Source organism: Alosa sapidissima, chromosome 21 (genome assembly GCF_018492685.1).
Source record: "Alosa sapidissima isolate fAloSap1 chromosome 21, fAloSap1.pri, whole genome shotgun sequence".
Taxonomy (NCBI): domain Eukaryota; kingdom Metazoa; phylum Chordata; class Actinopteri; order Clupeiformes; family Clupeidae; genus Alosa; species Alosa sapidissima.
Genome location: NC_055977.1, coordinates 26189042 through 26206520, shown reverse-complemented (window position 1 = coordinate 26206520; position 17479 = coordinate 26189042). Strand labels below are relative to the sequence as shown.

At 46.0% G+C, this 17479-nt stretch overlaps 2 protein-coding genes across 5 annotated transcripts in view; both read right to left on the bottom strand.

Moving 5' to 3' along the window:
- The window catches only part of LOC121695530 (replication protein A 32 kDa subunit-like), a 3512-nt gene extending 3054 nt beyond the window's left edge, over window positions 1-458 (bottom strand). The window contains exons 1-2 of one of the 2 annotated variants that reach the window (XM_042076459.1): window positions 280-458; window positions 13-141 (exon numbers count right to left, since the gene is read on the bottom strand). In XM_042076459.1, coding sequence (XP_041932393.1) covers window positions 13-25 — 13 coding nt within the window. In that variant the 5' untranslated portion in view covers window positions 26-141; window positions 280-458. Of the gene's footprint in view, window positions 1-12 lie in introns of both variants that reach the window. The other variant, XM_042076460.1, reaches the window with a different exon arrangement.
- A 529-nt stretch (window positions 459-987) lies between these two features.
- On the bottom strand, window positions 988-16538 carry pdik1l (PDLIM1 interacting kinase 1 like). Of its 3 annotated transcripts, none has more exons than XM_042076457.1 (3): window positions 16086-16538; window positions 12255-12595; window positions 988-6726 (listed from the first exon to the last, which is right to left on the bottom strand). In XM_042076457.1, the coding sequence occupies exons 2-3, from the start codon at window positions 12540-12542 to the stop codon at window positions 5986-5988; spliced, it is 1029 nt and encodes a 342-aa protein (XP_041932391.1). In that variant the 5' UTR covers window positions 12543-12595; window positions 16086-16538; the 3' UTR covers window positions 988-5985. The 3 variants fall into 3 exon arrangements, with proteins under 3 accessions (XP_041932391.1, XP_041932390.1, XP_041932392.1); XM_042076456.1 differs by having other exon boundaries at window positions 12255-12592; XM_042076458.1 differs by having other exon boundaries at window positions 12255-12589.
- Between the last annotated feature and the right edge of the window lie 941 nt (window positions 16539-17479).

Here is a 17479-nt window from a genome sequence, read left to right as displayed (position 1 = left end):
GCTACAACTTACCCTGACTACCCATGTGGAATATGATATGATTGCCTATTAGACGTTACACATTCAACTATAGTTTGCATTCAATGCCCATCCGAGCTTAAACCAAGGCCGATATGTCTTATCCGCAGTCTTGATGCTCTCCTGTAGCAAATTAGCAGCTCTGATTAATTCACCAATCATTCGCATTTACTTTGGACACGTGATCGAGTCCAACGCTTTCTGAGAGGTTAAGTTATTGGCGTTTAGTACGTATCCTAAATAAGAAACATAGCAGTCTACCTATTTGAGTAGGCTATAAGCCTATCAACTAGTATTAACTATATCATCGTATTTAAGCTCAAGTGAAACATGCTGGAGTTGATTATTCAAGTATTCCAATGTGATTAAAAGGCTAATAAAACATGATTTCCGTCACTGCAACCACATTTTGATTTTGCAATGCAACAGATATTGCAACACCACGGAGAGCTTGTAAAAGAAATAGCTCCTGCTGGTAATGATCAACACCTGTCACGAGCAGTATTTCATTAGGCTACTGCTGTGACCTCTTATCCAAAATCTGCTTCGCCTTTTGATCACCATAGGCTAAATATAAAATGTAAATACAATAAATCCTTACTGTATAAAAATGTCCCATGGTCATCATGACTTCATCCCTTTTTAGGACATTGCATTAAAGTGATTTAGCCTGTCCAGTCTGGCCTTTACTAAACCCATTAACGTCACGTTTGTGAGAATATGCCACGCAGTGGTGACTGACGTAAGGTCGTAAAGCAAGAAGAGCCTGGGTGTCACCGTTAACTCCCATCATTGTTCTTGTACATACATTATATTGCAATGCAGCATGTCTGCAGACAATACTTTGCCATTTACCACAGTAAGTACGGTGAACTTCTCTGTTAGTTACCATAGGAATCAAATATGTTCTTGTTCTTGATGATTTCAAGAAGTAGCCTAGGCCTAATCACTGATTCATTACAAGTGAAGTCCATGATTGTTTATTTATTTATTTATAAAGCAAAAGCAACAATAAATTACACATTCATTTACAACATTGCTTTTGATAAATTTCAATTATTCTCAAAATATTTTACACTGACTCCAAAAGAAAATCCATTCTTTAAAAAAAAAAGAAGAAAGTTTTGTCTGACAGTTTTTAATGTTTTTTTTTTTCTTCTTTTCAACCATATTACAACTTGACCATTACATTCCCGCAGTCGTGGCTGCAGCCATTACACATCCATACAGCAGATGTAGAACCAGACCCCTTCTCAGCATTGGGATCTTTTAACCAATGCAATCCTGGTTGAGCAGCCAGTGGGTGATGCATTCAACAACTCAACACGACACTTTCCTGACACAGTGATGGTTTTGGTCATCCACTGCTCATGGTACTGCTGCTGCTGCTGCTTCTATTGGACCCAATGACCGAAAAATAATGAAACCAGAAAACTGAACTGAGCCAACTTCTACTGAAACATGTAATGGGATTTTGTGTGTTTATGACTGTGTTTATACTACTGGGTCCAATTCTGCCCACAGTGTTAAGTTCTACTGAGTGCTGGGAGGTAGTGGAAAAGTCGGCTGGGCCCACTCCAGTGGGTGGAGATAGACGGACGGACGGACGGACCGGGGGGATGGGGGGGGGGGGTAAAGGACAAACAAGCAGCCAATGGACACAGACAATTACCAACAGTACAGGCACACCACATCGCATTCTGAATGGCAATTCATTGACTCATTTATACAAGACTGGAAAGAAAACTGTAAAAAGTTGTCTGTGCGCACACACAAAAAACAAATCAGGAAAACCAAACCCACCACAGCAATAATGTCAGATTGAATCATGGTCCAATCCATGATGTCACCCCTCAAAATAAAGAGGGGGGGAAAAATCCCCATCTTTTACACTTTCTTCAATCTATACAACCCCTGTACAGTTTATACAAAAATGGGATCAAATCAAACCACAGAAAGTCTATGAATACAAAAGATTAGGAATCTTCAAAGTGCAAATCATTTTTGAAGATTAATAATCATGTATTTTGAGGACCATGGCTTGAGGTTTTGCCAAAAATCCTGATTGGTTTACTAAATAAGGACTTAATGGAAAGGCTCTAGCTCGTGGGGATGTGCAGAGAGTCCCCATGGCTGTATCCGAAATGCAGAAATGCTGTTAAAATCAGCATACGAGCAGTGTGCAGTATGCCATCTCGGAAACAGCCCATGTGTCCTCACATCAACTTTCCCCGCAGCCTCGTCCATCTCCCAGCAGCCTCCGGGGCAAAGAGATGATAATGACCTACTTTTGAGACTGAATACTCGGTCTAGTCTAGTGGCTGGCCTCGTCACCGTGCAGTTCCACTGTGTTCAATCACACAAGTGTTTAAAAGAAGCAAAGTAGGGGGGGGGGGGGGGGGATAGGGCGTGAAGTCAACTTGTATGACAGGCCGACTTAAATACTGACAGCACTTTCATATACACGTGTCATTTAGTACGCTCGGAACAAGGTGGACCTACTCAAACACAATCTGCCCTATAAGATTACGGGCTAAAGAGAGAAAAAACACAATTTCCTTCTACGGTCCACTGCTCTAGGCTAAGTGCACAGTCGTTTTTTTTTTTTTTTCCATACATCAAGTGCTTACATGGGCAGGGAATTAAGAAATAAGGCATAAATTCAGTTAACCTCAAAAAAAGAGAGAGAGAGAGAAATAAAGCAAAGAAAAAAAGGCAAATGCAAAACAACAGTTTGGTTCTCCAAGCATGATGTACACCCATCTCTCCTGTGGCCCTATTGTAGATTACAAGTTAATCCTGTCAGCACTCCTGTAAAGGCAAGCCTCCATGCAAACATTCCAGGATTGTGTGTGTAGAGCAGGTGTTGTGCTTTTGCTGGTGTTGACCATTTGTCAAGAGCACCAAGGCAAGACGAACAGGAAGAGTAAAGTGACCCTGAAATCTGCATCTACTGCATTAAATATTGAGAGATTAGTGTGGTGTGTGTGTGTGTCTTTTTTTGGGAAACAACATGCCCTTCCCCCACCTCCCCCTCCTTCCAGACTAAAAAATATTGCTGCTGCTGAACAGAATTGAGAGGCCCACCCCTCATTCCCACTAGAGTAGAGCTGGTAGAAAAAGATGTTGACCTGAAAGGTATTTTGCCCCCCCGGGCTTGTCTTTGCCAGCTGCTGTGACAACCTAACAGGCTTACTGTGGAGCTGTCAGAAGCGTGGCGAAAGGGATTACCAGTGGGATCGAGTGCCATAAGGTGTCTGTGTGTGTGTGTGTGTGTGTGTGTGTGTGTGTGGAGAGGGGGGAGGGGGGTTACACAGTGAGATCAACTTCACCTCAGCAGCATCAAGTGTCCAAAATTGACGACGCCTCGGCACCCAGAGGTTTGCTGTGTATGAAAAGGTATGTGTGTGTGTGTGTGTGTGTGTAAGAATGTGAGGACAGTGGTGGTTTCTCATCTTGTGTGCAGTCCTTTCAAAAAAGGTGAGAAACATGTGATGTCTGTGTGTGTCACCTGTCTCAGTTGACCATCTCTCTCTTCTCTCTCGTGTGTACACGGTCTCTAAAAAGCACTTTTCAGTAGAGTCTAATAGGAGGCCATGGGTGCACCAAGAGGATCAAAAAAATTGTGGGCAGAAAAACAAAATTAAGCTAAGTTGTCAAGTCCCTCACCCTCAAGTGCAGACCCCCCCACACACACACACACACACACACACACACACACACACTGATCGATCCTTCAAGTTTGCAGATTCAAGTTCAGAAATTTCGGGCTTCTGCAAGGCAACACACTTGGGCCTGAAACTCGAGAAGTGGATGTTTAGGCAACAATAAGGGCTTCTATGCTCCCTTCAGTAAGCAGCATGACGCCTGCCAACCCCTTTTCTCCCATCTTTCTTTCAGGGAATTTAATTACATTAGTGGAGGGGAGCAAAATTCCTCAAATTCTCTCGTTAGGCGATTCGTTAAAACATTTACATCACTGCATCTGTGTTCTGTCCAAATCAAGAGACACAAAACTCAGCCAACCCCGCCCACACCCCTCCCTCCCTCCCTCAGTCACTCCGCTCTATGGGTTCAACCCAGATCACAGGACTGGCTCAAGGCCAGAGGAAAAGCACAGGTCACAAACACCTGCTAGCCTCGACACAGATTAACCCTGTTCACACCCACACACACACACACACACACTTCAGCCGGCAAAAAGTGGAGCAGTTATTAGAGCGTGCAGGTTACTTGCTCCACTAGCCCAAGCAGCCTGTGTCCAGGCGAGGTCACATCCAAAGCCTACACTGCAGGGGGCCTGGTCCCGCACGTTCTCTTCCCACGGGACTTTTCGGAAGACTCTAGAACAGGTCTGGCCAAAATCTGACCCCGGTCCAATCAATTCAAAAGGTTTTGTGTTGTTCTACTGCCTCTTGCAAGTCTACCACTCTCTGAAGTGATAACACACCCCTTTAATTATCCCAAGAATGAGAGGTGTTTTGTAAAAATTAAATCAAACAAAAAATTCAAATGAAATAAAAATCAGCAGCATATTTTATTTCTGCCTGCACAGATACTGCTCTGTGCTTTTTTTTGTACGTAGGGACTAAAGACATGTATTAATGGCTGTTTGCACTGATACTTACTTTAATGCAACTAGTAACAAAATGTCAATTTAGAGTCAGGAGCCTGCTAACAGTACACTCACTCCTAGCACAGAAAATACAGTTTAAACTCCACTGGCAACCTGACTACAGAATCAGATGTTTTCAAGAGAGTCTGGCAACAGCAGTAAAAACAGTAAAATTACATCATGATGACCCATCCAGTAAAAACTAACTGGCGGACAGAAATCGCAGCCCATAATGATCACGGAAGATTAGCACAGACCAACCACTTGAATGCCATTGGCTTGTGGTAAGCGGTGGAGATTTTGGTCAAGTGCGTCAAGAAAAGAGGCATTTTTCCCTGTGTATACGGAGTTGCATCAGAGGTGACGTTAGCACCAGACGTGAGAGCCAACCGGAGACAGAGAAAACAAGAAACCTCAGGGCTGTCCAGAGACATGTGCAGTCAATGGGGGCTGTCAGACTCGGGGGCCAAGGGAGGAAATAAGGAAGGTTCCCAGTAGAGCAGAGAGAGATGAAGAGAGGAGGAGAGGAACAAGAGATGCCAGGGGAGGACCCGTCAGAAGTTTGCTTTTGCCAGGCGGCATTCCAACTCTGCTAATTAAATCCCCATGCTTCGAGGCGTGCCGACGAGATCAAACAGATTTTTTTTTCAGGGGTGGGTGTAACAGTGGAAGGGTGCTGGTGCAATCCAATCCCCCTCAAGACAGCGACGAGGACGAGGTGGAAAACGTGATGCGGATAATTCCTGAAGAGTAAGATAAAGCGAAGGCGTCGGCCAGCACTCATCTGAAAGCCTGCAGAAAACACTGTGCTTACAGGGTAACCTTAGGAACAGTCGCCGTGGTAAACGCCACACATCGCTATTCTGGTCACATAACTACAAGAAAGAAATGTCAAGGACAAATAGATTTCTTACATTTCCCTTGATATATAAAACAAGAAAAAAAATGTTACCAAAAAAAACCCCCCCAAACCAGCTAGTAAAAGGATGCATAGATACCTGCACCCAGTGGTTGGTGGGTGATTGTGTTTTGTTTTATTGTCGTCTTTGTAAACAAACCAAAAAAACAAGGAAAATCCAAAAAAAAAGAGAGAAAGAATTTTGCACTCTTCAAGTGCAAGTAACTGTTCTTGGTTAACGTCACCAGTCCCCAGTCCTGATTTGTTCGGCGTTGCTTCGCATTGCTTTAACTTCTTTACAAACAAAAGAAAAAAAAAGAGAAAAAAAAAACGTCGAAACTAAACCCAAAGTCCTTAAAGGGTTTATGTCTGGGTCGGAGTCGAGTGGGCTGTGCTGTGCGGTGTGGTGTGCACTCAGTAGTCCTTCGCCTTCCCATCATGCACCTGCCCACCATCATGTGTCCCAGTCGAGCTCGCGGCAGGCGATGCGCACCAGACGGAGTTCCAGCTCGAAGGCGTCGGGCCGCTCCTGGGGGTTGGCCGAGAGCATCTCGCGGATGAGCTGCTTCATGCTGGCGTTCATGCTCTTCTTGCGCGCCGGGATGAGCAGCTCCATCTTGGGGTTCTCGAGCAGCGCCTCGCCCAGCGGCACGATCTCGCCCCCCTGCTGCACGTAGCTGCCCAGCAGCTCTTTCTGCGTCTCCACGTCTACGAAGGTGATGCGCTCCACCATCGCCCAGATGATGACGCCCAGCGCAAAGATGTCCGCCTTTGCTGTGTAGTGGCCCTCCCACACCTCCGGCGCCATGTAGAAGTCAGTGCCGCAAGCTGTGGACAGGAAGCACTTGTTGACGCTGGCCGGCTCCTCGGGGTTGAGGCCCGACGTCGAGCACACCTTGCTCAGGCCGAAGTCGGCCACCTTGAGCGTGGGCTCTGGCGAGCCAGCCGGGGTGCGACCCTGCGAGATGAGGATGTTGTCGGGCTTGAGGTCACGGTGGATGATCTGGTTGCGGTGCAGGAAGGCCAGAGCGCTGCCCAGCTGGAGCATGAAGCTGGTGTTGGTGCGGCGACTGGGCTTGCGCGACAGCAGGTAGGCGTTCATGTCACCGCCGTCGCAGAAGTCCATCACGAACCACAGGTAGTAGGCGCACTGTGGGTCGAAGGCAATCTCACCCTTTAGCGACGTCTCCACCAGCTGAGAGAGAAAGAGACAGAAAGAAAGAAAGAAAGAAAGAAAGAAAGAAAGAAAGAAAGAGAAAGAAAGAAAGAGAGGGGGAGAAAGACAAACAGACAGAGAGAAAAAAAGCAGTTTAAAAACAATGTAATCAGTATCACCATCAACGCAACATAATAAATCACCATCAATGAATATCATTAGTTGAAAACCACAATTGTTAGCCTCCCTTCCTTATAATGCCACATCATAAGTTGGCTGAGGACAGAAAGAGATGAAGGGGAAAAAGAAAGGGGTAGAGAGAGAGAGAGAGAGAGAGAGAGAGAGGAGACAGAAGACAAAGATAAGCATAAGTTAAAGTCACACAGCTGTCTAAAGCTGTAACCAAGTTTTACGAGCGTCATTGTTAAGTTCTGAGCATGTTGCAAACAGCTGTCAACACTGATGCATACCTAGGCAACGCTCTTACACAACGCATCAAAACACAGTCATACAGAAAAACAGCAGGGGGGTTTAAACTCCGAAGCCGGCTCTGTGCAGACAACGTTCCACCTCAGCATGACAGCTAATGGAGGGAATAAAGGGGGGGGGGGGATGAATCCCATTTCTAAAAACCCACTTTTAAAAGGTCCTGCATCTGATAACCTGATTCATAAGATTATCGCTTAATTTAGCTGCCACCTCATTGCACCTCCCAAAAATAAAATAAGACACATCAAAGGAATCCCTATGCGGTAGCGGGAGATGACGAGCCATCACAAACAGACATCTGAGCATCCGCGCCAGATCTCTTCTGAATCCCCGAGCTAGACACTCATCCTTTTGTGCTCACGGCACAAGGCGGGGCGGCTTCTTATTCATTCCTCTCCGTCACTTTTTAAATGGGGCCCTGAGTAGAAGCTTTGCTTTGCTGAAAGAGAGCCTTGGGCTGCAAGACGAGCTCCCTTTTAACCCTTGAGTGCTTTAAAAGATGCTCTAAGCGATGTTACGCGGTTTCTAAGCTAAAACATTTTTTGTCACACACAGCTAACAACATCACCATCCGCTAGCTGCCTGTGCCCTGAATACACTGTAAAACAACACAGTCTCTGTGGACAGCCCAGGCTCCAAAAACGGTAACAAAAACAACTTGGTCCAGCCTGGACCATAAAAACATAAACTGTTCCAGCCAATCACCGACGAGATGCACGTTCCGAAGAGATTCAATTGCACTTGAGGGAGGGGGAGGGAGTAGCAAGATAGCTCTCTGTTTTGTTTGAATGTCAACAGAAGTGACATTACCCAACATCGCTTAGAGCACCTTTAAGTTGGTGACTGGTAATCCGGTGTGTTTAATTTGCATCTCAATCATCACCTACATCTGCCTTCTAAAGCGTCTGAGTTGGTGACCGTACACTAGGAGGACACGACTCCAAAAAAACATGTTCATAAGATCAGCTAGGAAAACAAGTATGGATTCCTGCAGTAACATGATCATGCTTTTATGCTGTCTTACAGGAAACATATAAATAAGTTATTAGAACTGCTTACTGTGGTTGAGCAAGGAGAATGTCCTTTTAATGTCCTTTTAATTTAGTGATAAATAGCCTTTCCTAATTGTAATGAGAGTGAGGTTTGGCTCGTGTTGTTGCAAGGGAGGGCACCGTGGTTGGGAAGCATGATCGTGACGTCAAGTCGGGTACCTTGGAGCACAAGAGTTCCGCACAAATTCTCCAAGCATAAAATCCAACCCGACCTTACTTTCAAGTCGGACGTCTGGATTTCCAAATATCCGACATGTCATGAAGGCCCTATGAGTATACTGCTTTGTCAGCTGAACCTATGGCCAATCTTTTAGAATGAAGAGGCTAAACTGTAGAGAAAGACAATAAATAGGTATGTGGCTGCATAAAATACCTCAAATATACATGCTACAAGGATGTAGGATGTATGTAGGATGCTACGCTCAAACTAGCACCTGATGAGAGGCAAACAGTTACGAGACTAAGGTAAGGTAAGGTGGTGGCGTTGTGGCTAAGGAGATGGGCCTGAAAAGTTGAGGGCAAGTTGCTCTGGGGAGAATGGCTCTTGTAACAGTTTACATAAGTCGCCTTGGTTAAAAGTGTTGGCCAAATGAAGTAAGGTTCTTCTGATTTTGATGGGGAAAAAACATTGTCTACTGGGATCAAGGACAAGACAGTTCCATGTGCAGAGACTCCAAATCAAAGTGGTTCCAGTCAGACGGGCCAAGCATTCACTGAAGCTGAGAAGCCACAGGAGGAAATTACAAGAGAGGAGAAAGAGTGGGGGAGGAACAGAGAGCGGAAAAGGGAAGGTGTGGAGGAATCAAATGAAAGTGTCCACACAACTATCTCTCCCGAGCATGTGTCACTGACTGTAATACATTACGCAAAAGCCACCGAGCACAAAGCTCTCTGACTGCGCTAGAAAATGAAAAGAGAAGTTGGCTGTGTGTGCGAGAGGCGGCCGGGCAGGCAGGATGTTGTGGTCTTTCTTGTGAGGTGATGACTACAAAGCTGCTCGCTGCCGTGTCCGCTCCAGAGCCAGAGCCATGAATCTCGGCCAACATTTAAACGTTTCTTTTCACACGCAAACACACGCATACACGTTTAAAAGTCAGTCTGCTTTACCAATTGGGCATTCTGAATGTCACATACACACATCAAAGTGTTTAAAAGGCAGTCTGCTTCACAAATTGGACTGCAAATTGTTTAACACAGAGCTGATAAAGGAACACCCCCCCCCCCCCCCCCCCAAGCAAAATGAATGTGCGGATTCAATGAACAGCAACCACACTACTGGGTTGTCATCCCCCACCATAATCATTTGTATTTCTGCAGGGGTTCTCCAGAAGAACATGGCAGAGAGAGGAAGAATGGAGTGGTGGTGGTTAAAGGGAAGGGGGGAGAGAAAGACAGAGAAGAGTAAAAAAGAAAAAGTGTAAACAAAGGGTTCTGGGAGAGCAGCCAAGCGGTGCGCGGTGGAGAGCTTAACGAGCTGATGGACAAAGGCCCACGTGCCTCCGCACTGAGAGGCAGTACACACACACACACACACACACACACACACACACAACTGCACACACGCGTACACACACACACGCACGCACAACTGCACACACACACACATACACACGCAATACTGCACACACACACGGACACGGACACGGACACGGACACACGGGCCAGCCTATGTTGGTCTTCTCTCATAGTTCTGTCTGTCAGAGAAGAGTAGACAAAGTGAGAGATAAAGACCTAGGGTATGACAAGAGGAAGATGTCGAGAGAGAGAGAAATGCAGATACCCAGAGAGAGAGAGAGAGAGAGAGAAAGAGAGAGAGAGAGGGCAGAAAGAGAAAGAAGACAGATCCATGGAGAAAGAGGAAAGAAAGGCACAGCAGGACACAAGGAGAGGGAGAGAGAGAGAGAGAGAGTGTGAGTGAGTGAGTGAAAGAAAGATTGATTGTCTGAGGGAATGAGGAGGTGAGAGAAGTACTAGAGCAGCCAAAAAGGAAAGCAGTGTGATACAGGTCTATACATGCTGATACACACACACACACACCAATTCAATAACTGCATTACATAATGAAGAAGAAATGCACACGCACACGCACACACGCACACGCACGCGCACACACACGCACGCGCGCACACACGCACGCGCGCACGCACGCACGCACGCACACACGCACACACACGCACACACACAGGTATCGCTGCTGACATAGAAACAGAGCAACAAAACTGACTGGCAACTTGACAAGGACACATGTACCAACACTAGAACAATGGCATATGTGTTGCACATGCACACACTGAATCATCCACGTGCATGCACAGGGACAGACAGACAGACAGACACACACACACACACACACACACAGCTGCAGACAAGACCGTGCACTCCTACAGCAACTTCCTGGCAGCCTAATGAGGTCATAGGTTAATCATCTTATCAGCCCAGTCAAACTCAAAGTCCACACCTGCCACTGCGCACAACCACTTGACCACCCCTGCCCCACCTGCAGCGCGGTCAGGTCACAATTAACATCACAGCTCCTGGCCATCTGGACCTGTGACGTCACGTCACAGCCTCCGCCGCACAGGAGTGTGTGTTTACCACCAGCGCCAACAAGGCAATTTGATGCCGCAAACGGGAAACACTGAGCCACACACACACACACACACACACACACACACACCACATCCTGGGCCATGAAAAACACACCAGCTGTGACACCGCTCTAAGCTGTTGATCACAACATAAGGGAGAGATTTGGAGAGGCAGGACAGAGTGTGTCTGTCAAGGGCAGAAAGGAGCACTATGTGTGCATGTATGTGTGTGTGTGTGTGTGTGTGTGTGTGTGTGTGTGTGTGTGTGTGTGTGTGTGTGTGTGTGTGGTATTGGAATGTGCTCAATCATCACCCAGTGGTCACATGAGTCTGGATTTGTCAGTGAGGGACAGTGCAGTGTGAAGATAACAACAAGAGATAACACACATCTGCACGCCACCTTTCTACATACACAGTGACCGAGTCTGCGCAAAAAGATAAACAAACAGGATAAACACTCATAACACACCCATAGAAAAGGCACAGAGATAAAGTGTACTGTGAAGCGCGCGCACACACACACACACACACCTCAGCTGTCAGCAGGTCTGAATTGCAGCCTCAACGACTTATCAGGCAGAGCATCGGGTACAAAAAAGCCACTTAATAATAACAGTGGTCAGGTCCCTCCCAGGCCTCTTCAAGCCTTACTTCCTGTTTCCTGGCGGTGTTAACTGCCAGGGCAGGCAGCTGTGTGGCAGGCAGGAACGTTCCGCCCGGCACACGGACCGTAACGCGCCCTCACTGTCCACTGGTAACACTGGTCATGAATTCGCTTGTTCGGTTCCATGCTTATACAAATAGACAGCTGCCTGCAAAACGGAGCAGTAGACCTGTCTGTCTGCCTGTCTGTCTGCCTGTCTGTCTGCCTGCCTGTCTGCCTGTCTGTCTGTCTGTCTGTCTGTCTGCCTGCCTGCCTGCCTGTCTGTCTGCCTGTCTGCCTGTCTGCCTGCCTGTCTGTCTGCCTGTCTGTCTGCCTGTCTGTCTGCCTGTCTGTCTGCCTGTCTGTCTGTCTGTCTGTCTGTCTGTCTGCCTGCCTGCCAGGTCCATACAGATAGTAAGTTCTAGTTATTCTTGTTGAGGCCCTCAAAGAGCACTCTTAAATGTGAATAATGAATAATTTAATACACAAACCACTTGCTCTAATCAAAAGAGAAGAAAAACAGCATAAAACGGTCAACTGACAGCTGACACACCATGCTGAGATCTCAGCCCATCTAGTACAGAGAGGACCTTGAGCATCACTCATGCATGCACACATAAAGTACATATCCAGCAAAACACACACAATAACCCTACGGTCACCCACCTTTAGGTACAGTGATGAGCACACACTCCTCCAGGTATACGACACACACACACACACACACACACCACACCCAGCTCACACATATAAACACTGAAACGCCCAATAAACAATAAAGACACTGTCCCCCACCTCTAGATACAGTGACGAGCTGGAGCCATGACTCATGCGCTGCGCGAGGCCGTCCCTTTGCAGCACACACTCCTCCAGGTGGATGACATTGGGGTGCTGGCTCTGGATGCTGCTGAGTGCCCAGAACTCACGCAGCGCCAGCTCCACGTTCTCCGGCGAGTGGCAGCGGATCTTCTTGACGGCCACGCGGGCGCCCGAGCTCCGCGCCACCGCCTCGTACACCACGCCGTAGCTGCCACGGCCCACCTCCTGGATCAGCTCGTACTTGGCCTGGCTGCGGCTCACCATCCTCTCCCCCCCCAGCCTCCTCCACGCTTCCACGTCTGCTGCTGCTGCTGCTGGGGAGGCGAGAGACAGAGAGAGACAGAGAGAGAGAGAGAGACAGAGAGACAGAGAGAGAGAGAGACAGAGAGAGAGAGAGACAGAGACAGAGAGACAGAGAGAGAGAGAGAGACAGAGAGAGAGAGAGAGACAGAGAGACAGAGAGAGAGAGAGAGAGACAGAGAGCGATAGGGGCACATGTTTATATTTATGTGTATGATATTTAGCAATACTTATTCAGATAATTTCAGCCCGCTTCTATTGGTTTGACAGAATCTGTCAAACCAATAAATGAGGACCAAACGTGTAGTGTTGCTTAACTGAAAGAGCAAGACACTAACAGCACAAAGATGATGGCGCAAATACTCTGGAAGCATGCCTAGGACAAATAACATCCTTACTGTAAGTTGCACTGGATGAGAGCTTACAGTAAATAAATAATTGTATAAAAGCAGGTGGTAAGGGTCTACTGGTCTTAGGTGCAATAAATCAATAACAAGTGGTCTGGGGCTGTATTCCTCTCCCATTTCCTCGCTTAACTTAGTTCTTACAACACAGCCAAAAGCCAAATGCTGCATCTCACAATGTAAGTGAAAGTGAAAACACATTCATGGGAGGGACCTATATTGAATAGACTCTTCCTTCATCCATGGTACACTATATTATTACACTATATTATATTATACCATGCCTATAACAACTCTATACAGCAATTTGTTATGATAATGTGCCAGTGTTTTTGCGTACTCCTCTGTGCAGAGACAGACAGAGATAATCAATGGGGGACTGAACAATGAACAGGAAAGGCCACAGTGTAAATAGGTTATGTCAACAACAGTAACATGAACAGGAACTAGATAATAACATCGCCAGACACTATTAATTTAATAAGAACAGTCTACGTGAATAAGTAGCCTAATATGTTGACGATTCATGAACAGTCCTACTGCAGGAATCAGATCAAAGCAAAACTTATGCAGGTCTGGTTTGAACCTGGCAGTTCAGCAATACAATTATTCTCCAACATATGTTCCCCGTCATTGTGGGGTGTATCAGGAACGGGCAGGAGGAGGAGTACAGGAGCCTGGTGGAGGACTTTGTGCAATGATGCAAACGCAATCATCTTCAACTCAACACTTCAAAGACCAAGGAGATGGTGGTGGATTTCCGCAGGTCCAAGCCCACTCTGCTACCAGTCCCCATTGATAGGGTCAATGTGGAGGTGGTAAGCACCTACAAGTATCTGGGTCTCCACCTGGACAATAAACTGGACTGGTCAGCCAACACTGATGCACTCTACAAGAAAGGGCAGAGCAGGCTGTACTTCCTGAGGAGGCTGCGGTCCTTCAATGTGTGCAGCAAGCTCCTCAGGATGATCAACCAGTCTGTTGTTGCCAGCGTCCTCTTCTATGCAGTAGTATGTCGGGGAGGAAGCACAAAGAAGGATGCAGGCCGAATTGACAGGTTGGTAAGGAAAGCTGGCTCTGTAGTGGGAGCTGAACTGGAGTGCATCACTTCAATATCTGACAAAAGGACCCTGAACAAACTGATCAACATCTTGGACAATGAGTGTCACCCACTCCACAGCACTATTGTTAAGCAGAAGAGCCTGATCAGCTGGAGACTTCGCTCACTGCCTTGCACAACAGACAGACTGAGGAAGTCATTTGTCCCCAGGGCCATTGAACTGTTCAATGCTTCACTTAAGGGAAGAGGAGAGATAGACTTCTCTGCATAGTCTGTCTGCCTCTTCACCCCCTCCATGTTTGGATACTGTCTGTCCACTAACCACTTTTTACCACTGTCTTTCTGCCTCACTGTTTGCGTTCTATATTAGCACACTAGCACATATGCATAACCCCTCCCTCCATGCCACAGCCGAACTGTGGCCACACTTATACCTTTTCTTAAAATAGTTATATATATATATATATATAAATATATAGACTTTATTCTTGCACTGTTGCACTTACTCATTTGCACTATCACCATTGCACTATCACCATGACACTCACTCACACAGAGCACCTTACCTTACCTTACTATGCACAGAGAATCACAGGCTCAGTCCCTGCCTCAGTCATTGCAAGGGCCTCTTGATTGATTAATCACCACTATGCGGATACTGTTTTTAGAATTGATTTAGATTAAGTGTTAGTTAGTATAATTTGTATTTTAGTAAATTATTTATCTACTACTGTCCTTATTGCTTAGTTGTGTTTTTATATTATATACCTTTAATTACTTTTTCTGCTATAGCCACATGGCAAAGACGTCAAGTTACTGCCCCGGTGGCATGTCCGGGGCAACTAGGGTGAGCTAGACGGAGATGTTTCCCATACCTCGAGCATTTCTACACGGGCATTAATCCTGCCTGGTAACTTAATTTAAGGGTTCAGTATAGCGTTCTTGGCACAAGGCCCACAGCTAGGGTAAATCAACAAGCCAGATCTTGATGGACTTGAATGTCAGCTTGGGATATGACAAGGTCGATTTGCGAGAAATGGCTTGGGTATGGCGCAAATTCCTAGAGTGAATAACTAATTTCAAAAGTTCGCTATGCTCATGAGTGTTTATTGACCGATCCTCACGTAGCAATACATGCCCAGACATGTCAAAATCGACTACATAAATTATAAGTATATTGAGACATGCCAATGTCACGGTAAGTTTCTTGAAAGTATTATGAAAATAGAGAAAAGCTCACTAACGACTGTAGAGCCAAAAAAAAAAAAACAATATTCGCCTGCATCTTCACAAATTGACATTAATCTGAGTAAGGTACCCAAGGTTTCCCATCCTGCCTTTCTTGCGCAATTGCAATTATGTAAAGAAAAATATAGGAGCCACATTTCGCCTCGCGATCAAACAGTTAATGAAGAATATGAAGTGACATAAACCTCTCACTTCCCTTGTCCATTTCACCATCGAAACACATGGTTGCGGAAGGCAAAGCATGCTAGTTAGTTGGGTAAACATGGCTGTATCCATGCCACACTGTCAAGACAACAAGATACATTTGTGTAACATTTTATCAATCCACAATATCCTTCACGTGTTACTTGAGTTCTGAACATGAAACATATGTAACTGTCAGCAGTTACCATCTTCACACTTTAGAACGTAGCGCAGACACTGTTGTTGTATAACTTGCTAGCTGGCTAACACTACTTAGCTTTACTCTGTGGTTGCTACGTCTGGCTAACAAGCTAATCAACAGACCCAGGACTGCATGGACGAATCCACTCAAATGAACATGTCAGTGCCAACTATAACAGCTTACAGTGATAACGCAATAATATATTGATATGTGTCCAGTGGAGCCAAAGACAGACTACAATGGACAGCGAAGCTCGCTATTGTTTCTTTTTGATAAGCATATCGCAGCTAGTTGGCTGTCCAAGCTAACAAGTCCTCCTGGTCAGATTCCACCTGCGCAGCACGTCGCATGGAGACACAAAGAAACCAACACATTTCTGAAGTAATCGAACAAAGAGATAAGATATCTACCTGTCGTCGCCCTTGTCTCTTCTTCACACACCCCTTCTTCATTTAGTGTCTGTATCACGGAGTCTGGCAGCCATTATCCACACTACTATTCCACACGCTCTCGCGCAGCGACGGCCCGTCAATTTGTGCGCTTGGTGACCTCTTCTCACGGATCAGATCGGAGATTTCCCTTTCACCTCGGCGTGCGCACGCTTCTGGCTCCCGCTGCAAACAACACAGATGTGAGGCGAGCAGAGCGGTGTCTCAAATGTGGGAAACACTGCCCCCTCCCTTCGGTCTTTTGGGGTGTCTTCAAAACAGTGCTTTGGCTTTGGAAAACGAAAATGGTGTCGCCAAACTCGCCGCAGCACGCCACAGCAGTAGCATTTTTTCCCCGTGAGCTCCCACCCACTCTGCCGTCATTACAGTGCATGTCACTTGAAGCCTCTCCCATTGAAGAAGAGCGCTCTGCCTGGTTGGAGAGATAAATCGCGCATTCACTTTCAAATTCGGTGCACGAGCTGGGCTGCCTTCATTTCCGATAATTACGCAGGGGGGTTATCGTGGACTGTCTCCGACTTTAAAATGTTAAAAGCTCGTCATTGTTATTCGATTAACCAACTAAATTAATATAGAATTACAACATAATTTTATGTATGAAGGCTATTCTATATCATGGAAGATAATATTTTCGTCTGCTTAGCAGTCAGCCAGCTATAGGTCAAGGCAAGCCAAACATTAAATGGGCTTTCAAATTAATAAACAATTAAATATACAACAGAATATGTCCTCTAACATGACTACTACACTCATACATGTTATTATTTGAAGACATATATTTAAAATGACCAAAAGGCTAGTACATCGTGAAGTTAGTGAAGGAGCACACCCCTGTGGTTTACATTGGTACGTTCCCTTAAAGAGCCATTCATGGATTCAGGAAAGTATAAGTATACTTTTTTGATCCCGTGAGGGAAATTTGGTCTCTGCATTTAACCCAATCGGTGAATTAGTGAAACACAAACAGCACACAGTGAACACACAGTGAGGTGAAGCACACACTAATCCCGGCGCAGTGAGCTGCCTGCTTCAACGGCGGCGCTCGGGGAGCAGTGAGGGGTTAGGTGCCTTGCTCAAGGGCACTTCAGCCGCGGCCCACTGGTCGGGGCTCGAACCGGCAACCCTCTATTATAAGTATTATAACCCTCCGTTATAAGTCTGCTAACCAGTAGGCCAAAGCCCAAAGATTACAGTGCAGCACTCATGGTTGAGTCGCTCATTTCAGTGCAGGTTAGGCTACATGAACTGAGACAAAGATACAAATTTATAGCATTATGTTAGGTATGGTATGTTTATATTAGAATGTACAGCCTATAAAACAGTACATAGGCTACTTGACTCACCATTGACGAGTA

Bases quoted from the DNA above. Each gene is read 5' to 3' on its own strand.
- pdik1l (XM_042076457.1), bottom strand. From the start codon at position 12,542: ATGGTGAGCCGCAGCCAGGCCAAGTACGAGCTGATCCAGGAGGTGGGC. The intron at 6,727-12,254 runs GTGGGGGACAGT...TTTCTCTCTCAG, and splicing joins GCTCGTCACTGTATCTAGAG to CTGGTGGAGACGTCGCTAAA.